Source organism: Panthera leo, chromosome C1, assembly GCF_018350215.1.
Source record: "Panthera leo isolate Ple1 chromosome C1, P.leo_Ple1_pat1.1, whole genome shotgun sequence".
NCBI classification, from domain to species: Eukaryota; Metazoa; Chordata; class Mammalia; order Carnivora; family Felidae; genus Panthera; species Panthera leo.
Window position 1 is genome coordinate 119,438,154 of NC_056686.1, and position 16,532 is coordinate 119,454,685.

Below are 16,532 nucleotides of genomic sequence, written 5' to 3' on the forward strand. Positions count from 1 at the left end.
TGGATCCCCGTTAGGCGGAACCAGAGTTAGTCTGTGGGGCTCCTGGGCTGAGGTGTATCTGTGAGAGTTGGTCTGGGCTGGTGAGCCCTGAGATGATGTGTTCAGGTCAATAGACCCAAGACAGGAGGATGTCACTTCCTACTGGCCTGGGTGTGGCCCCCCTGGAACTGTTGACCATAGACGTTGGTGGGGGTGTCTTGCTGCCTGCTCGGTATTCCATAAAGGAGGTACCTGCCGTAACTGAGGGGGTAGTGATCAGGCCTTTGCTCCAAACACTGCCCCGGCGTTGTGCTCTTCCACTTCCCTTCCCGGCCTTTTGAAGATGACTCGGGAGTTACTTCACCCAGTGACTTACAGCCAAACCTGTAAGGTAGAAATACGTGACTCTCACAGGACAAGAGTTCTCTGCTTTACAAAAGAGTCACTTTAATATTTTAACCCGGCTCATGTGTCCTTTAGCACAGAGAACAAGGAACTGTCCAAGAGCTATTAGTTCAGTCCTCATTTTGCAGATATGGAAACAGGCCCATTGAAGGAAATCCCCAAGGTCACAGAGCCAGTGAGTGGCAAGAGACCACGCTAGACATCAGTGTTCCTGACTCCCTGTTGCTTTAAAGGGTGACTTAGCAATAGCTCTCTATAGTTGCCCTGAAATTTAGGTCATTGTCACTTAAGCAAACCACGTAATGACCCGTGTGGCAGCCTCAGGTGTATGATGGTGTCATGAGAGGACTCATTTGAGATGGCTGGAGGGTGGCAGGAATGCCCACCAGAAGCAAGTCAGTGCACTGGAAAATTCCTGGGACCAGCAGCCAGGGGACCTAGTACTGTCTCAGAGATCCTGGACAAATTATCTAACCTCTGCTTCTTCAGTAGGAAAGTGAGGGTAATGGCATCTGCCTTGCCTCCACCTCTTAGTGTAGTTATGAGATGCAAAAGGTGAGCAGTATATGACATGGTGCTTTTAAGTAGGAGGAATAATTATGCAAAGGCCAACATTGTCACTGTTTGGCAGAATAAAAGGTCCTCGTAGCTGTTGGTTTCGGTATGCTATTGTTTTGGAGTCAGCCCTTTTTTTGGAAGAATCCAATTTCCTGTCTTGGGTCATTGACTCTATCAGTGGTAACTAAGGAAGATAACAGTTAAGCTCAATTATGTAGTACTGCTATAATAGTAGAGCTCAGTGAGAATTAAATCATGGGCAGTAACTGACGTCATGTGGGTTCATTATATTTTGCATTTCCCCATAAATCTGTTTTACGTTATTCATAGCTTCCTATTCATGTCGACAGCAGGAGCAAACTAGGGATTATTTCTGGCAGCAAGTTATAAGAAAACCACTCCAGCATCATCCCAGACCCTATCCTGTTCCTTTTTTACAAAACTGTTAAGATTATATAGTATGTCTTACAAAAGAATGTTTCTCTGTGTGTTTGAAACTTCTCATAATAAAAAGTACAATACTAAAGTTAACCAGAAATATCAAGGGAGGAACGACTCTAATTGGAATAAAAATGCCACTCTATGGAGCAGCCTGCTAGTAATGCTTGTCCTAGTGATGTCCAGGTCGAGGATAGTGATGATGAGGTCTGGTGGTGGAGGAGAAAAAATCCAGGGACAAACGACTGGAATACCTTCCTTGGCATAAATATTCACCTGCTTGTGTTCAGAGGCCTGAGCATATTTTAAGATATGATTTGGCTGCCAGCTTGGCAGTCAAGGAGGACATTCATCTGGGCAAAACGCTAAATCAGGTGGGGGTAAAGACCTGCATTAATTGAGCATCTACTACATACCACGTACTTTGTTTAGGAGGCATATATGTACATATGTGTAGTTTCAGGATGTGTCCTACACAAAATAGATCTATGTTTGCTTCCACATTTGTACAAGTCAGTGAAAGTTGATAGAGCATTTTATTTTTTTTAGACACTTTTTGAGGATAAACCTCAACACGTTTATAAAGAAGATATGTATTGCTGAAGGGTTTATATCTACTCCTCTGCTATTTTAGAGTCTAAGAATTGAAATCTCCTTGACCACTTGAGGAATTTGTTTAAAGGATTCTGGGTTAACATACACACCTGTGATTGTTGAACTGGTTTGTGGCTCGGGTGGTGAAAAGGTCTGGATACGCAGTGACTAGAAAATTTGCGGTTTTGTTTTGTTTTGTTTTGTTTCTGGAAAATTTTGTTAAGGAATAAAATAGATCTGAATAGAGAGATAAACCTTGCTTCTCAAGGCAAGATTCAATATTATAAATATATCAGTTCTTTCCAAAATAATCTGTAGATTTGTTGTGATTCTGATCAAAACTCAACTGCTTTTTATTACAAACTTGACAAGTTGTTACTAGAATTCATTTGGAAGAGAAAAAGTATAAGAACAGCCGGGAAATTTGCAAAAGAACAGTGGAGACAGGATAAAGGTTCCTAAAGCAGGAGGAATAGAAGAGGGTAACACCAGTACATGGTATATATATGCATGCCATTCAGATCAGGGGAAGGCTAGACTATTAAACTGAAGATGTTGGCATTCTTAATTTTCCATTCAGGAAAAAGACTTCTGAGTAGTTTAAAAGGCTAAATATAACCCATACAAGTAACATACAAGAACTTTTTTTTTTTTTTTTTTTTTACAATCCCTGGTATAAGAAGTAAGATATAAAATGATTACGTTTGACCACATAAAGTATTAAAATGCCATAGGACAAAAGAAACCCACCAAGTGAAAACAAAGTTGAGGGGCAATATATTGAGTGGAAATACTTGCTACCTATGTGCACATCAAAGGAGCAGACTCCTTGAGGGTGGCCTCCCTGAGCACCCCCGGCTCTCCTGCAGGAGAGGGGTACAGTCGCCATCATGGGGAAAGACTAGCCTCCCTGACCGGCCGGGATGCACCCAGCAGCCGGTTCAGGAGGAGGGCCCTCTCACACTCAGTAAGTCCTCTGTCTCACCCACTCCTTAGGATGTTTACAAGCCCCGTCGGAAATACAGACGCCAACAGGGAGCAGGAGAGCTGCTGGATGAAGAATCTCGAGTCCATGCTACGCTTTTGGAATATGGCAGGTAATAAAGGGGACCCAATCTGAAGTGTCCATTTTATAAAACCATTGAAAAGAAAAGCTGAGTTGGATTGCTTCATTGAGATTAATTTGGTTGGCTTTTACCTGATTGAGTTTACCGGTTTGGGTCCGAGATTTCCATCACCAGGGACTTCTTTCCCACGCTTCTGTGGGTAGCTTCCTGACGATGGTGGAGGCCTTTTCTTTGCAGTGCCCCTCCGGAAACTTGCGTGTAACTGTGTGCCCTGTCTCTGCCCTCCTCAGAGTTGGGGGGCTGGCGGTATTTGCAGAGGCTGGGGGTGGGCCACCCGTCATACCCCTGCCATTTGTTACAATCTTTAGGTAAGCTAAAGAATCGAACGGTTATAGTAGTTTTACTCGAAGGGTTAGAATAATAGTTTTGGTTTCCTGTGAGGAATTGTCCTGAGCAGAAAGATGAAGAATTTAGAAGTATTTTGTCACTTCTTAATTATCTAATGTTTTACAAAACCAGTTGTCTTGTGTCCTCATTTTTTTACTTCAAAACTCACAAAGAAGCGCTCTCCTCGGTGAGTTTCTTGGTTGACCTTGGGTATTAACCTTCATTTATGTCCTGCGTTTTCTACTTAGGGTAGCGGACTCCTTGACGTGAGTATGTCGCCTTGTGCTTCCTTTCTTTGCCCTGGGAGTGGTTGCCGTGTGCTGCTCTGCCTGCTAGCCCAGCCGGCTCTGCCTCGAGCACCTCTCTGAGCGAACATCGGTCTCATGGCCGCCCCCTCTGGAGGGGCAGTGCTCCAGTACTAGTGCTGGAGAGAATGGGAAGGAAAGTAGGCTTCGTTGGTTTATAGACACTCCACCTTCCAAGTGGAGAAACACTTCAGAAAAACTTGCCACGCTTCTTTCCCTCTTTGTTGTTGAGGGGGTGGTGTGGTGTCCGGTCCCACTTCCTGAGGACGGAAGCCGGTCCCTTCCATTCCAAGGAAGGTGTTGTTCTGGCCCTAAGCCGGGTGTGCCGGCCGCTCCATGGCTCACCAGTTGCTGCTGTGAATGGAATTCCTCTTCTGAGTCAGGCACCACCAGACCATCCACATAGTTTGTAGGGCCCAGTATAAAATGAAAATGCAAGGCCCCTTGTTAAATAATCATTATTGATAAGGCTTAATTATTAAGAATTTCAAGACAGCAGCAACAACCAGGTGTGGGGCCCTCTCTGAGTTTTGGGCCCTGAGCAACTGGCAGGTCGCAGGCCCTGGGCACTGTGATGGGGTTTTGCAGCCATGCCCCAGTGTAGGTGGGCATGTGAGTCTGGGGGAGCCAGAGCTGGAGAGACCACCTCCCTGGGTATCACACATTCCAGAGCCAAAGAATACTCGGGAGAATACTGTGGTTTTCGTGGTTTCTGTTGTTGATACCTCCATGTTTTCCATTGTCATGGATGCTCCAAACGTTCCTGGGCGTGTAAAGGAGTCAGGGATTCAGTAAACTGTCCACCTCACCGCGACCAGGCTGATGACATTTCACCATTTTGTTTTGAAAATCCCGGTTTTAAACTGGCTCTTTCGAATGTGTTGTAGAGGGTAGTCATTCTTATCATCTGATGGCTGGGCAGCTTCAGGACATCCCTGCCCAGAGTCTGGTGGGGCTTTCTTTAGGGAAGGGAGCAATCCACAGGTTTTCTTTGTGACTCTCCTCAAACTTGGAGTAAGAAAGTGCAGAGTGTGTCCCTATCAATCTTAATTCCTGTCGGTGGGGTCAGACTGACTTCTGCGTTCTAAGCTTAGGGTAGGTATTTGATGAAGGATTTTTTTTTTTTTTTTTTTTTTTTTAGGAGAAGGATGGTTTTGCTTTCTTTTTAGCTTTCCTGATGAGGAGAGGGTGAGTTTGTGAGAGGTGGGGAAGTGGTTACGTAGGACATTCTGATGGTTTAGTTAGCTCAGTTTTCTCTTTTGAGAATGGTAAAGACAGCATTCAGAAAATTTAAACAATAACTTGCCCAAAGTCCACTGTTAACTACTATTAAGAACTATTAAGAGCCTCACACTGGGACTTGAACTCAGGTTTTGTTGGGACTCCAAAAGCGTGCCATTGTCATTACCTACAAATACTGTTTGAACCTCCAGGGGAAGTTTGGCTCCTGGTTTTAGAAAGACAAGCCCAGTCTTTGTTGTTTGGTCTGACACTGAACAAAGAGAGTGCTTATTAAAACTGATGGGGCAAACTGGAAAAAACTTAAAGCCCCAGCAAGTGTGCATTTCATGCCCCCTCCTTGGAAAGGCCCTCCCCTCCTTTCTGGCTATCAGACTTTTTCCTCGGGGGTTCTGTCAGTACCATCCCCTGCATGGAGGTCTGGCCCATTAAATGAGGATTACGTTAACAATATAAATGTGAAGAGCTTTGGATAGTTTGTCCTGTGTGGGAAACAGTAAATGTCGGTTGTTAGGCTCTGCCCTCATCATCCTCATCACCATAATCATCGTTAACAGCAGCAGTTTTCAGTTCTCAGATGCCCTTAAATATGACCCGTAGATCCAAACGCGGCTCTCCTTTCAGCTTTCCTTGTTCCCGTGTGCTCTGTACCCCACCACGAGCCCTCCCCCAAGCCTGAGAAGTCTTGCACACTCTCCCTTCCCTTCCCCAGTCAGGCAAGGCCGGGCCTTCACTGGTCCCGGGACTCACTCACCTCTATACTGTCTCTCCCTTGAGTATCAACATCGTGGCACCCCTTAATTGCTCATCCCCACCTGGGAATCCGAACCCCCATCTCTTGTCAGTGCCTCTAGTTTCCTCATTATCTCACCTTTTGAAAAGAGGGAAAGTATTTTGACTCCTGGAGTTAGAAGTTCTGAAACTCTTTGGGGTTGAAGATTACTCATTAGCTTGGGCCCACAGTGGCTTGGAGGTCAACATTCCAGCTGCTTCCACCTTTTTTTAACTCTCAGTCACTAAAATGAAGTTGAACTTTGAGCCTGGCCACCCATGCTGAAGGCCTTAAGGATGGTGTGTGCCTGCTAAAAACATGTTTGGATAGGTTTGTTTAAATGTTATGGTTTTGGAAAAACAAGACTCGTGGTTTTGATTTTACACTTAAAATTGTAAGTCTATAATATTTCAATTTTATTATAGGCCCAATCAGCTTTTAGGAGCTAAATTAAAACACCTAACCATGCTTTAAAACTGCCACTGTGGGGAAATGCATTTTATGTGCGGTATATTTGACTTTGTTTAAAAAAAAACAAAATTCAGCCGAGTACATTTGAAGATCTAATTGGCTTTATTAAGTGACTCATGAATCTGGCAGCCTCCCATCTAGCAAGTAGAGATGAGCTTCCAAGAGCTGTACAAAATGGAAGGTTTTTATAGGAAGGAAGGTAAGGCAAGAAGTTATTAGCAATCCTTAGAAAGAAAGGATTGTTTCAGGCAAGGTCACCTTCCTTTAGGGGGAAAGGAGGGAATCTTATTAAGTGGATTACCTCATCTTCTTCTGGAAGATGGGGAGAGTCCATATGACAGATTAACTCTTTGGTGCTGACCAGAAGATTCCAGACTGATTGGGTTAAAATTCCACTCCTAGAGAGGTTGAAGCTGCAGTTAAGTCTTGGTTTGTTCACAGGGGTGAGGGATTCCACCTTGGGCCCATGGTTCTCTTTTTAACAACTTGCAAGTGGAATTTGGAAGCACTACCACTAGAATACTGGTGTTGGCTTATTCCACACTATTTGAGGCCTAATTTTAGTTGCTTTGAATTATTCTGTACTTAGTAAAGGAAATATGGCATGTCTCTCCCAACCTGTTTGGATCCTCTGTGATGGTAAGGCCTGTGACCGCTCGTAGTTAAGCAAATACCTGTGAAATGAACAAACAACAGGGCCCACAGCCCTTAGTATTTAGAGCTTTTTTATGCCCTTGTTTTATTTCACATAGTTTGGTACCTGTCTTAATTTGCCCTGGGGTAGTTGTTTTTGAAGGTTAGCTTGTTTTCTAGAACTGTGATGTCCAGTGTGGTAGCTATTAGCCATATGTGGCTATTGTGCACTTGAAATATGACTAATGTGATTCAAGAACAGAATTTTAATTTTAATTAAGTAGCACTGAAAGACTCATGCTTGATTTAGTTATTGGAAAAAGTTCAAGTTTGTTTGGAATAACCTGAATGTGTGAACCTACTTATTTAAAGTTATATATTTAGCTCTCATCATATTTTTTTCGGACTATGCTGTTCTAGAAGGTGTACATCCTTGATGTTAAAGATCAAGTGTAAGGTGTAGGGTGTGAGGAAGTAAAGTGGGTGAAAAGAGACCAGAGCTGTGTTGGTGCTGACAGTGTAAGACATCAGCAGGGCTGGTTGGTCAGAGCTAACAGAGGGAAAGGCAGAAACAAATTGAAGCATGTGGCAGCACAGATCAGACTGACACTTGTGAGGCAAGGGCAGGGCAGACAGGGTGAGAGGAGAGGGAGGTGGGAGGAGAGAGCAGCATACCTATGAAAGATAAAAGAGAAGTAAATGCTTTGTAGAAATAAGTTGAAGCATCCCGTTGTTCTTTTTGAGGGGTGATAGGCCAGAAAGGGATACCATGTTCTCTTGGTGAAGCTCAAGCAACATGGAAGTCTCCCAGAAACCTCTCAACCAGTGAACATAATGAGACAGGAATTAATAGGCATCTGGGGACAGCTCTTTGTCATGGAAGCAGTGTCACCATGTCACACGGAGAAGGAGGGTTTTAGAAAAATCAGCCAGACTCTTCATTCAGCATGCATTTCTTGAGTACCTACTGTGTGCCAGGAGCTGTCCTAGGTGCTGAGGATACAAAAGCTGATGGAGCTGTCTGTGAACATTCATAGCAGCACTGTTCACGAAAAAGTGGAAACAACCCAATTGTCCATCAGCCGAGGAATAGATAAGCAAAGTGTGGTTTATCCATATAAAGGGGTATTACCTAGTCATAAAAAGCAGTGAAGTACTGATTCATACTGTAGTATGGATGGACTTTCAAAACATACTAAGTGAAGAAGCCAGTCACAAAGGGCCGCATAAGATTCCTGTAAGATTTTATAGGATATGTCCAGAATAGGCAAATCCGTAGAGATGGAAAATCGGTAAGTGGTAGCCAGGGGCTGGAGAGGGAAATTGGGACTAACTGCTAATAGATACAGAGTTTCTTTTTGAAGTGATGGGACTGTTCTGGAATTTGATAGTGGTGATGGTTGTACAAAGAGTGAATCTACTGAAAATCACTGAAGTATATAGTATCAAATGAGAAATTTTATGTTATACAAGTCATATCTCAATTTAAAAAATTATTTAAAAAAAATGAGTGAAGCACTCTGTTGAAGGAGTTCAACAGAGTTATAGGATTAGACATAATTATCGCACACTGTGAGATGAGCACGTTGATGGTGTAAACACAGAAGTGCATACCTGTGGGGCCTAACCTAGGCCTTTGGGTGGTCAGAAAGGCCTTCCCACAGCCTCTGTCTTTATGAAGGAGTAGAAGGAGCCTAGAAATCCAGTCTCCCACATTTAGTTGTTTACTGCTTCATTTGGAAAATCCATAGTTTTCAGGGGCCTTAGATGAAGGCTGTCTGCCTAAGCATGTCTTCTGCCCCAAGGGTCTGCATGAACTAAAGGCCTGGAAAACGAAGGAACACCCATGGTGCAGGATTACTTCTAGGAGAGGGAAACTTTGGTGAGACCCTCTGTTGGCCGGGGTTCACTGGGTGAGAACCTAAACCCTCTGGCCAGTTTCAACAGAAGAGGTTGACTACACGGATCCTTGGGAAGGTTTGAGAGGTGGGACCTAGGCCAAGCCAGGGTCACTCCCCAAGTAGCACATCAGAACTGGGCCTCCAAGGATGCTGCTTCTTGCCTCCACCACCAGGAAGCTAGCTAGTGGCCTGTGGAGTTAGGAAGCCGATACGACAGCTGCTGACAGAGAGACCACAACACTTCCGCCAAAATCAGAACACCACTGTGACAGCTGCTGGCCCCCAACCAGGGTATCGGTGTGACCCACAGTCATAAAACACACCCTTCATACCCTCCGTCTCTCCTCACGTAGCTGCTGCACATTCAGATCTCCAGTAAGGGCACCTGACAGGTGGAGCCTACATAGCACTCCAGGCCCTAGGTGCACAGGAGTGTAGAAAATAGAGTCTTGTTTTCCAGCCTCTGCAGTACAGGAATGTGCAATAGATATCGTGAAACCAATTCACAGGATTTGCCATAAGGTCAAAGTGTGTGGATACTCAGAGAGTGTGTGTGGATACTCAGAATTTAGCCTCAGTCTGCTGCACTTTGGGCCTACAGAGTTATGCCTAATGAGTGGGCACACTGTGCCCGGCCTGGACTCTTTCTTTGGTCTCTCTAGTTACATGACAACCTACTGCAACACCAGGTGATGCTTTGGCTTCTTGATTTCTGCATTTTCTTCCACTTATCTTTAGTTTATTTGTTCTACATTAGACATACTAAATGTAAAAGTGGCTCCCATGCCCTCTGGGAAATGGGTGCACACATGCATACAGGCGGTTGGACGTGATTGTCTCTGGGAGGTGGAGGGACGTGTACAGGTGTGGGATGGATTGGCCCAGGCAGAGTGTCCACACGTGGGGGATGCTTTGGGGAGGAGGTAGCTCGAGAGCTGAGGTGCGGGGTGTGAATAGGAAAGGAGGAGAACAGCCCAGGATGTGCAGAGCTCTGTGTCAGGCAGTGGATGCTCAGGAGGGAAGAGGCCTGCCATTGACTCATGCGGATGAGGCCACTGGAAGCCAGATAGGAGGTGGGAGGAAGAGCGGGAACACAGTGAGGCTGGAGGCCAGCGTACCGACCCAGTGACCAACACGTGGCGTCAGCATGGTGTCAGTAAGGGTAGAGCAGGAGTCTTTGATTGGTTTCTCTTAAATGGCTGCGTGTAACTTTATTTCCTTTTAAACTATTCGGAAGGTAAGTGAGGTAGGGTGTTTTGCATAATGCTTTTTGTCTTAGGTTGAATGGATTTTGCAGTGTTGCTTAACAGAAAAAAAAAAAGAGCCTAAAAATAAACTAATTTAAACTAAATTGCATTTTTGAGTTTCTTTGAATTTAAGGTTGCCTGAAGTGAACGCATAACACTGTTGACATCCTGCTTGGACTATGTTTGAGAATGAAAAATGGGCTGGACCCCAGATTCTGAATATAGCCATTAGAGAGCATGCTTAGCCCAAGCAAACACACTCACGTTTGTTTGTACAGAAAGTTTTAAGGCTTTTAGTTTAAACCGTGGATCTGAAATGGCAGCCCCTGGTTCAAAGAGTAATGGTTGCACTTTAAGAGAATACTATACTCTGCACCCTCTGAGAGTTGCCATTGGTAGTATTCACATGACAAACAGAATGGCTGGCCCTTTGTTCAAGAACAGTGGAACTTGTTTCTGGTTCAGGCACTTAAAACATTTTCTCCAGTTATTATATGGCCTAAATTTTCTTTGGTACTTTGCGTATAAAACTCCAACCAAAATGCATTTGACCAAATTTGTGTGACTTTTGAATAGTAATTGAACTCCCCTTTTTTGTGGCCTGCAGGAGATATGGATTTAGCCGCCAGAGCAAAACAGAGAAGGTAAGACAAGCATAGATGATGGGAGAGAACATTGGAGAGATGGAAGTGCCCCCCCCCACCCGCCTTTGTCTGTCTGACACTGACAGGCTGCCCGCCTAGCAAGAGTGGGATGTCCGTGCTCTGGTCGCTGGGCAGCCTGGTGCACGAGGGATGTACCAGCTGCCTTTGGCCACCGCACCTCCCTTGTATCTGCAGCCAGCCACCTTGGCAAGTCGGGGAACTTGAGGGAGCAGCCTCATCGCAGGGCTCAAAGTGAGAGGTGATTGGAAGTCATGGCCCCAAGGGCAATTCCGTGCCCTCTGATAACTCCAAAAGTGTGACAATGAAGTCCATTCCCAGGGCCCTGAGCACTCCCCATCTGATGAGAGAGACCCTAGACAGATGTGAACAGGATGCTCGCAGTGAGCTAGAACACAGCCACATATTACAGGCCTGCCCTAAGACAACCTAGTACCTAGCGTGGAGAAATCAGGTAAGTCAAGAGGGGATTTCTAACTTCACAAAGCAGTCTCAAAACTTTCTCTTAATTCATGTATTTCCTGATGATCTTCAGTTGTTGGCTGCAGGGCTGTCCTGTCAATCTTACAGTGCCAAACCTTTACTGTGTTTCAGGCCCTTTGTTCAGGGCTCTGTGTGTATTTGTTTCACTTACTTCCCTGAACATCTCTATGAGGAAGATGCTTGCTACCTTTTTTCAGAAAAGCTGAGGTCAGAAAGCTGAGGCCCAGAGAGGCTCCCTGATTTGTCCAAGATCACGCAAGCTCCTAATTTGCCACGATAAGAATCTGAACCCAGGTCTGTGTGACATCAAAGTCTCTGCCCTTAATCACTCTTTTAAATAAAGCACTAACTAATGTTGTCAGTGGCCTCTTAAAAAGCAGAGTCCTGTAGTTCAAGATCTATTGATACCATTTTTTTTCCTCATTCCCCATCAGACACTCAGATATTCTTGCATGGGACACTTACTCCCTCAGCTCTGTTCTCCTGCCACCCCTGCCTCTGTCCAGAACCCCATCCCTCAGTCCTTCCAGGAAGCCTTCCCTGGCTCCCAGCCTCCCTCTGCTTTATGTAGGAATTGTCTCAGTCAGCAGGGGGCCTGAATAGTGACCAGGAGCATGTGTTCTGAAGCCAAACTGGCTGGTTTCAAATCCCTTCACTGTGTGACTTTGGACAATGTACTTAATTGTTGTGCCTTAGTTCACAGCGTCTACAAAATAAGGGCAGTAATCGTATTGCCTCACAGCATTGTTGTGAAGGCTGAAATGTAAAGGATATAAAATCACCCATCACAGAGATATCTAATAAGCAATGGCTATTTTATCTGTAGCAGTAGTTCATTAGTAATCAGTCATGGACTGATTATGATGCCTTTTTTGTTTGTTTTCTCATTATTTATTTTTTTCCACATTTGTGTTTTTATTCAACTCAACAGTCATTTCCGCCGATGCTAGGTGTTTTCTGGAGTTGAGTAATGTCAGGTAGTGTCTGATATAGAGTAAGAATTTGATGTGTACATTCGATATGATATGTAATTTAGTCTGAAAAAACTGTCTATGCGTATGGGTATTGGATATATTAATTATGATTGGAAAAATCATGCAATGCCCATTAAATAGTATTCACTTTGGGCTTGTCTTGTCCCCTATAGATACAGGTTTCTTCCAGTATCATAAAGCAGAGCATACATATGAAGCCTTTTATAAGCTAAAATGGAGTAAAGCTAAGAAGCAGTTGCCATTCATTTATATGAAAAAAAATTTGAGTGAGTGTTCCTACACCTAAAAAAAATAACCTCTCGTAGGCTTCTCTGATACTGTGAAACATACCTCGCTAACAGGTACACAAAATAAATTGAGATGAAGCACAGATGCTCAGATACAGTTCTGAGCTCTGGCAGCTTGATGCTAAGATGCCGAGAGTCAGTCCCAGGGCGGGAGCTTGGTGGGCCACACTCACTGCCCAGGGCACGCACTGCCTCCATAATGAATGGCTCACTGCTAAACCAGCCCTGAAAACTGGTTTCACTTCCACCTTTTTTTGTAAAAGTGAAAATCCTTTTCAGATTTCTTTTGGTTAGCAACAACAGGTACTCATGTAGGTCTTCTGTGAAAGCAAAGTGGCCTAATGTGAGCTTTGAAAAGCAGGGGATACATGTGTAGATATACCTGTATAGGAGCTCACGGTGCTCCCTGGGATCAATTATGGGCATGTCGTAGAAAAGCATCCTAGCACTGGGATGGTCTGAGAAGGGTCTCTGAGACCAGTTCTCTTTTTCCACCCTAGAAGACCCCGATATCCAGAGAAGGTAAGCCTGAGGTCACCCAGCTGATGGGTGGCAGAGGTGGTATTAAAACAGGGCACTCTAGACTTCCAGCCCATGTTTGAGGAACAGCATCTAATCCGGGTGTCTTGAGTGTGGTACATTTAGAGCCTGAGGCTGGGTCCGGAGCATGAAGCTTAATCACCAAGCAAAGCAGTTTAGATCTTTATCCTTCGCACAAGAGGTTTTTAAACTTCGTTGACTGCTTCTTGGCAGTAAGAATCCTGTTTTTCATCGTGATTTCAGTACCCACGCGCAGACACCTCAAAAACAAAAGCTTCCCTTTTGTTAACAAAAGTTAACCCTTTACTACATGTAAAACACTCTGATATGTCCTGTTCTATTATTTTTGTTCAACTTATATAGATGCTGGTCATACCTGCTAAATTACTTTCATATCCCACTGATGGGTCTCAACTGGCAGTTTGAAGAAAGCACTCTGTTCAGCAGTGATTTACTCTCGAAGGCATTAAAGTAGGGGAGAGACCCTGTCAAAGTATAAGGCTGGCAAGTGTGTACGACCTGATAGGAATTTAATCAGCAAGCAGTTCAGAAATGGATATAGGCATTGGCCAAGGCCTGGAGCTCAGCCTGCTCGGTCTGTATTTGAAATCGAAGCTCAGGTCTGTGGATTTTCCACTTGTCAGGGACTGCTACACCTTTCCAGATGTGTGTGCTTTCTTTCCCAGACTCGTGCCTTGCATTGTTGTCCTTTCTCTGCTGAGTCTTCATCTCGAGTGCTCAGCTACTTTTGCATCTTCCCTTCCAGACCGAGGACAAGAAAACGACACTCCCTGCGGGGCTCTTGACTGCAGAAAGAGCCGATGCTCAGGAAGAAGATGAGCTTCAAGCTGCTGAAGAGGTGTGCGGCCCACATGAGTCCCCTGAGGCTTCTGTTTAAATCATCTGGGGAGAAATTTCCCTTTCATCCCCAGCTTTGCAAAATGGCCAGCTGCCTCCCTCAGTCACCTGCTGTTAGCTGGCCTGTCACACCCTTTCCAGTTTCCTTTTCTCACCCCCCTCCTCTCCTGCCCCTGCCCCTGCCCCTGCCCCTGCCCCTGCCCCTGCCCCGTGAGGCTCACTATAACAGATCACGTAAAACAAGCCTTGGATTGTGGCGCAGAGATCTGTTTAGACATGTTGTGGAAGTCTTATGCAGTCGGGTCCACTCACTGCTACTTCTCCCCACTCCTCTTTCAGCAGCGAATTCAGTCACTGATGACCAAGATGACCGCCATGGCGAATGAAGAGGTGAGGGGAGACTGTGTGGGGAGGGCACAGTGTGGAGGTGGGGACTTGGAACTGCCCTGCACTGTTCTGTGGGGCCTCCTTATAGAGGGACCACCTTTAAGAGAACCCTGTGTTTTCAGCACTCAGTGCTTCCTGTTTCCTTGAGATCTTTCTTTTAGGAAACTTTTTACCAATGCGTAATGTTGCTGTCCATGGGAACCTCTGTGGGGCTTGAAGGACCCTTGTGAGAGTGGAATGTCCCTGCTGAGACAGCATCCCAAGGGCTTCTGTAGAAGAGCCATGGTTCAGCCCTGCCTCTCCATAACCAACCATTCCAGAAGAGCCCTTACTTTCTGTTTTCTTCCCACACCATCTAGGTAGAAAATAGAATACTGCATTTATAGTTGGTCTGCCCAGACCTCAAGGCCTGTCCAAAAGGTTTAACCAAGGGCTTTGAAAGGATCCTTCCTTTTTAGGCCAGGGAAGGCCTATGGCAGTAAAGAGATATTTGGGGAGTTCCGAGATTCCTCTATCTCTCCCATTTGTACTTCTTTTTTCCCTGAGTCCTAAGCCCTCCAAGTTCCCTGTAGGCTCTGTCAGTGACCCATAGGAAGAGACCGTGAGATGGGGTGTGTGAGGTAAGGAATGATTTTCCAGAGGTACCCGGGGACCAGGGAGAATCTGGCACAGTTGAATAACTCAGGAGGTAGAGAGAGGGCTTAACATTTGTCCCGAGGATTGTTTTCTCCCTTCCTTGTTGATGAATGCGTAGACAAAAGCCAGAGTACTTTTCCCCCAGGGAATATTATCTGTTTTGGTGTACTACTCAGAGCATTTTCCAGTTCTGTGAAAGACAAGGCATGGCCTTACACACCCCCCATCCCTGTGATTGCAGAGCCGTCTCACCGCGAGCTCCGTGGGCCAGATCGTGGGACTCTGCTCCGCAGAGATCAAGCAGATTGTGTCTGAGTACGCGGAGAAGGTATGTGGGGGCCTGGCTGGCATCTTTGCCTCAGGTGATGCCTCAAGGATTTGTTCTCTGCCCCTACACCCTTTCGCAGCATTGATGGAGTCAAGTTGTAATTCATCAGCAACATTTGTCAAAAACATGCATGCCACGCAAAGCCAACAGCATCTGCCCGTTAGCTCAGTAAATTTTCCTCTGCAGTGCCTATTTTTCTATACGTATAAAGAGAAAACCTGTCTCTCAGAGCGATTATCGCATCTGATAAATCGATGCCGGAGGTATAGCACAGGCATTTCTCCTCTACCAGGCTTCTTATAACTTGGGCCCAGTTTGGTGATTGGGTCGAGGAATAAGCTTTGCCGCTTAGGAGACAAACCCCATAACTCAACCAAGCCCAAGGCAAAATTTTTTGTTCCACTTTATTAAAAGTGTATAGAATGAACTAAAGCCTGAAAGTCATATTTCAGTGTTAGATTTTTTTCCCTCTCCTAAGAATGGGCAGCAGGACCTTGACTATTTCAGGGAGACAGTGATTAATCATTTTGCACATAACTGATTCTGGTCTGGCGGAGATGTAGTATCGGTAAAATCAGATTTACAGGGCATTGTTTCACATCCTTCCTTCCCCAGCCGTACTCCGTCTATCCCCCTAAACCGTTGATGTCTGTTGAAGCATCCAGCTTTGCTTTCCCTGTCTCAGGAGCCTTGACGACAAATTAGTTCTGCTCTGACCCGCCGTGCAATATTCTCAAGTGATTGTGCACAGATGATGTAGTTGGGGAAGGGATGTCTCCTGAAACTGGGAGTTATGACCTACTGTAAACACAGCAGGTGGCCACCTCCCACCAAGTGAGGGGTCTTCTGAGCAGGACAGCCAATACAATGGCTTAGAATGTCTGGGGGTGGGATTCTCCTGTTTCCCCCACCCCCCCAAGTCAGTGCTTCTTTGCATGGGTTTTTAATGCAACTTTCATAGAAAGACTTTGTTGTAGATGTTGTTTGCTTTATTTGTTTGCTCTTGTTTTGTCAATATCCCCCCACCAGAGACCACCAGGAACACAACTGTCACTGAACAGTTAGGTTTATTGCTGGTGGTAGTGAGGGAGACTGCTCACCAGTGGGGAACCAAATGGCATCTCAGTAAGGAGGCATTAGGAAAAACTTACTATGGAATTCGGGCTCACTTTAGCTGATTTGAGGAAGGACCAAGAAAGTAGGACTTTGCTCTGTGTTGGATGTTTTAAGGAAGGGCAGTTCTATAAAGGAGTGTCTAAATAAATTGTATCAGTAAGATGGGAGGGATGAAAAAAATTCTAGAAAGGTGGGAACGAATCAAGGTTAAAGCTGTATGCTCCTATTAGCTGGTATAGGGGGA

General features: G+C 45.1%; 1 protein-coding gene across 1 annotated transcript in view; it reads left to right on the forward strand.

Annotated features, from left to right (window-relative positions):
- CCDC93 (coiled-coil domain containing 93) overlaps positions 1-16,532 on the forward strand; it is a 97,559-nt gene that overhangs the window by 27,351 nt on the left and 53,676 nt on the right. The window contains exons 7-11 of the mRNA XM_042948498.1: positions 2,971-3,071; positions 10,604-10,640; positions 13,730-13,822; positions 14,161-14,211; positions 15,086-15,172. Of these exons, the coding sequence (XP_042804432.1) occupies positions 2,971-3,071; positions 10,604-10,640; positions 13,730-13,822; positions 14,161-14,211; positions 15,086-15,172 (369 nt within the window). The remainder of the gene's footprint in view (positions 1-2,970; positions 3,072-10,603; positions 10,641-13,729; positions 13,823-14,160; positions 14,212-15,085; positions 15,173-16,532) is intronic.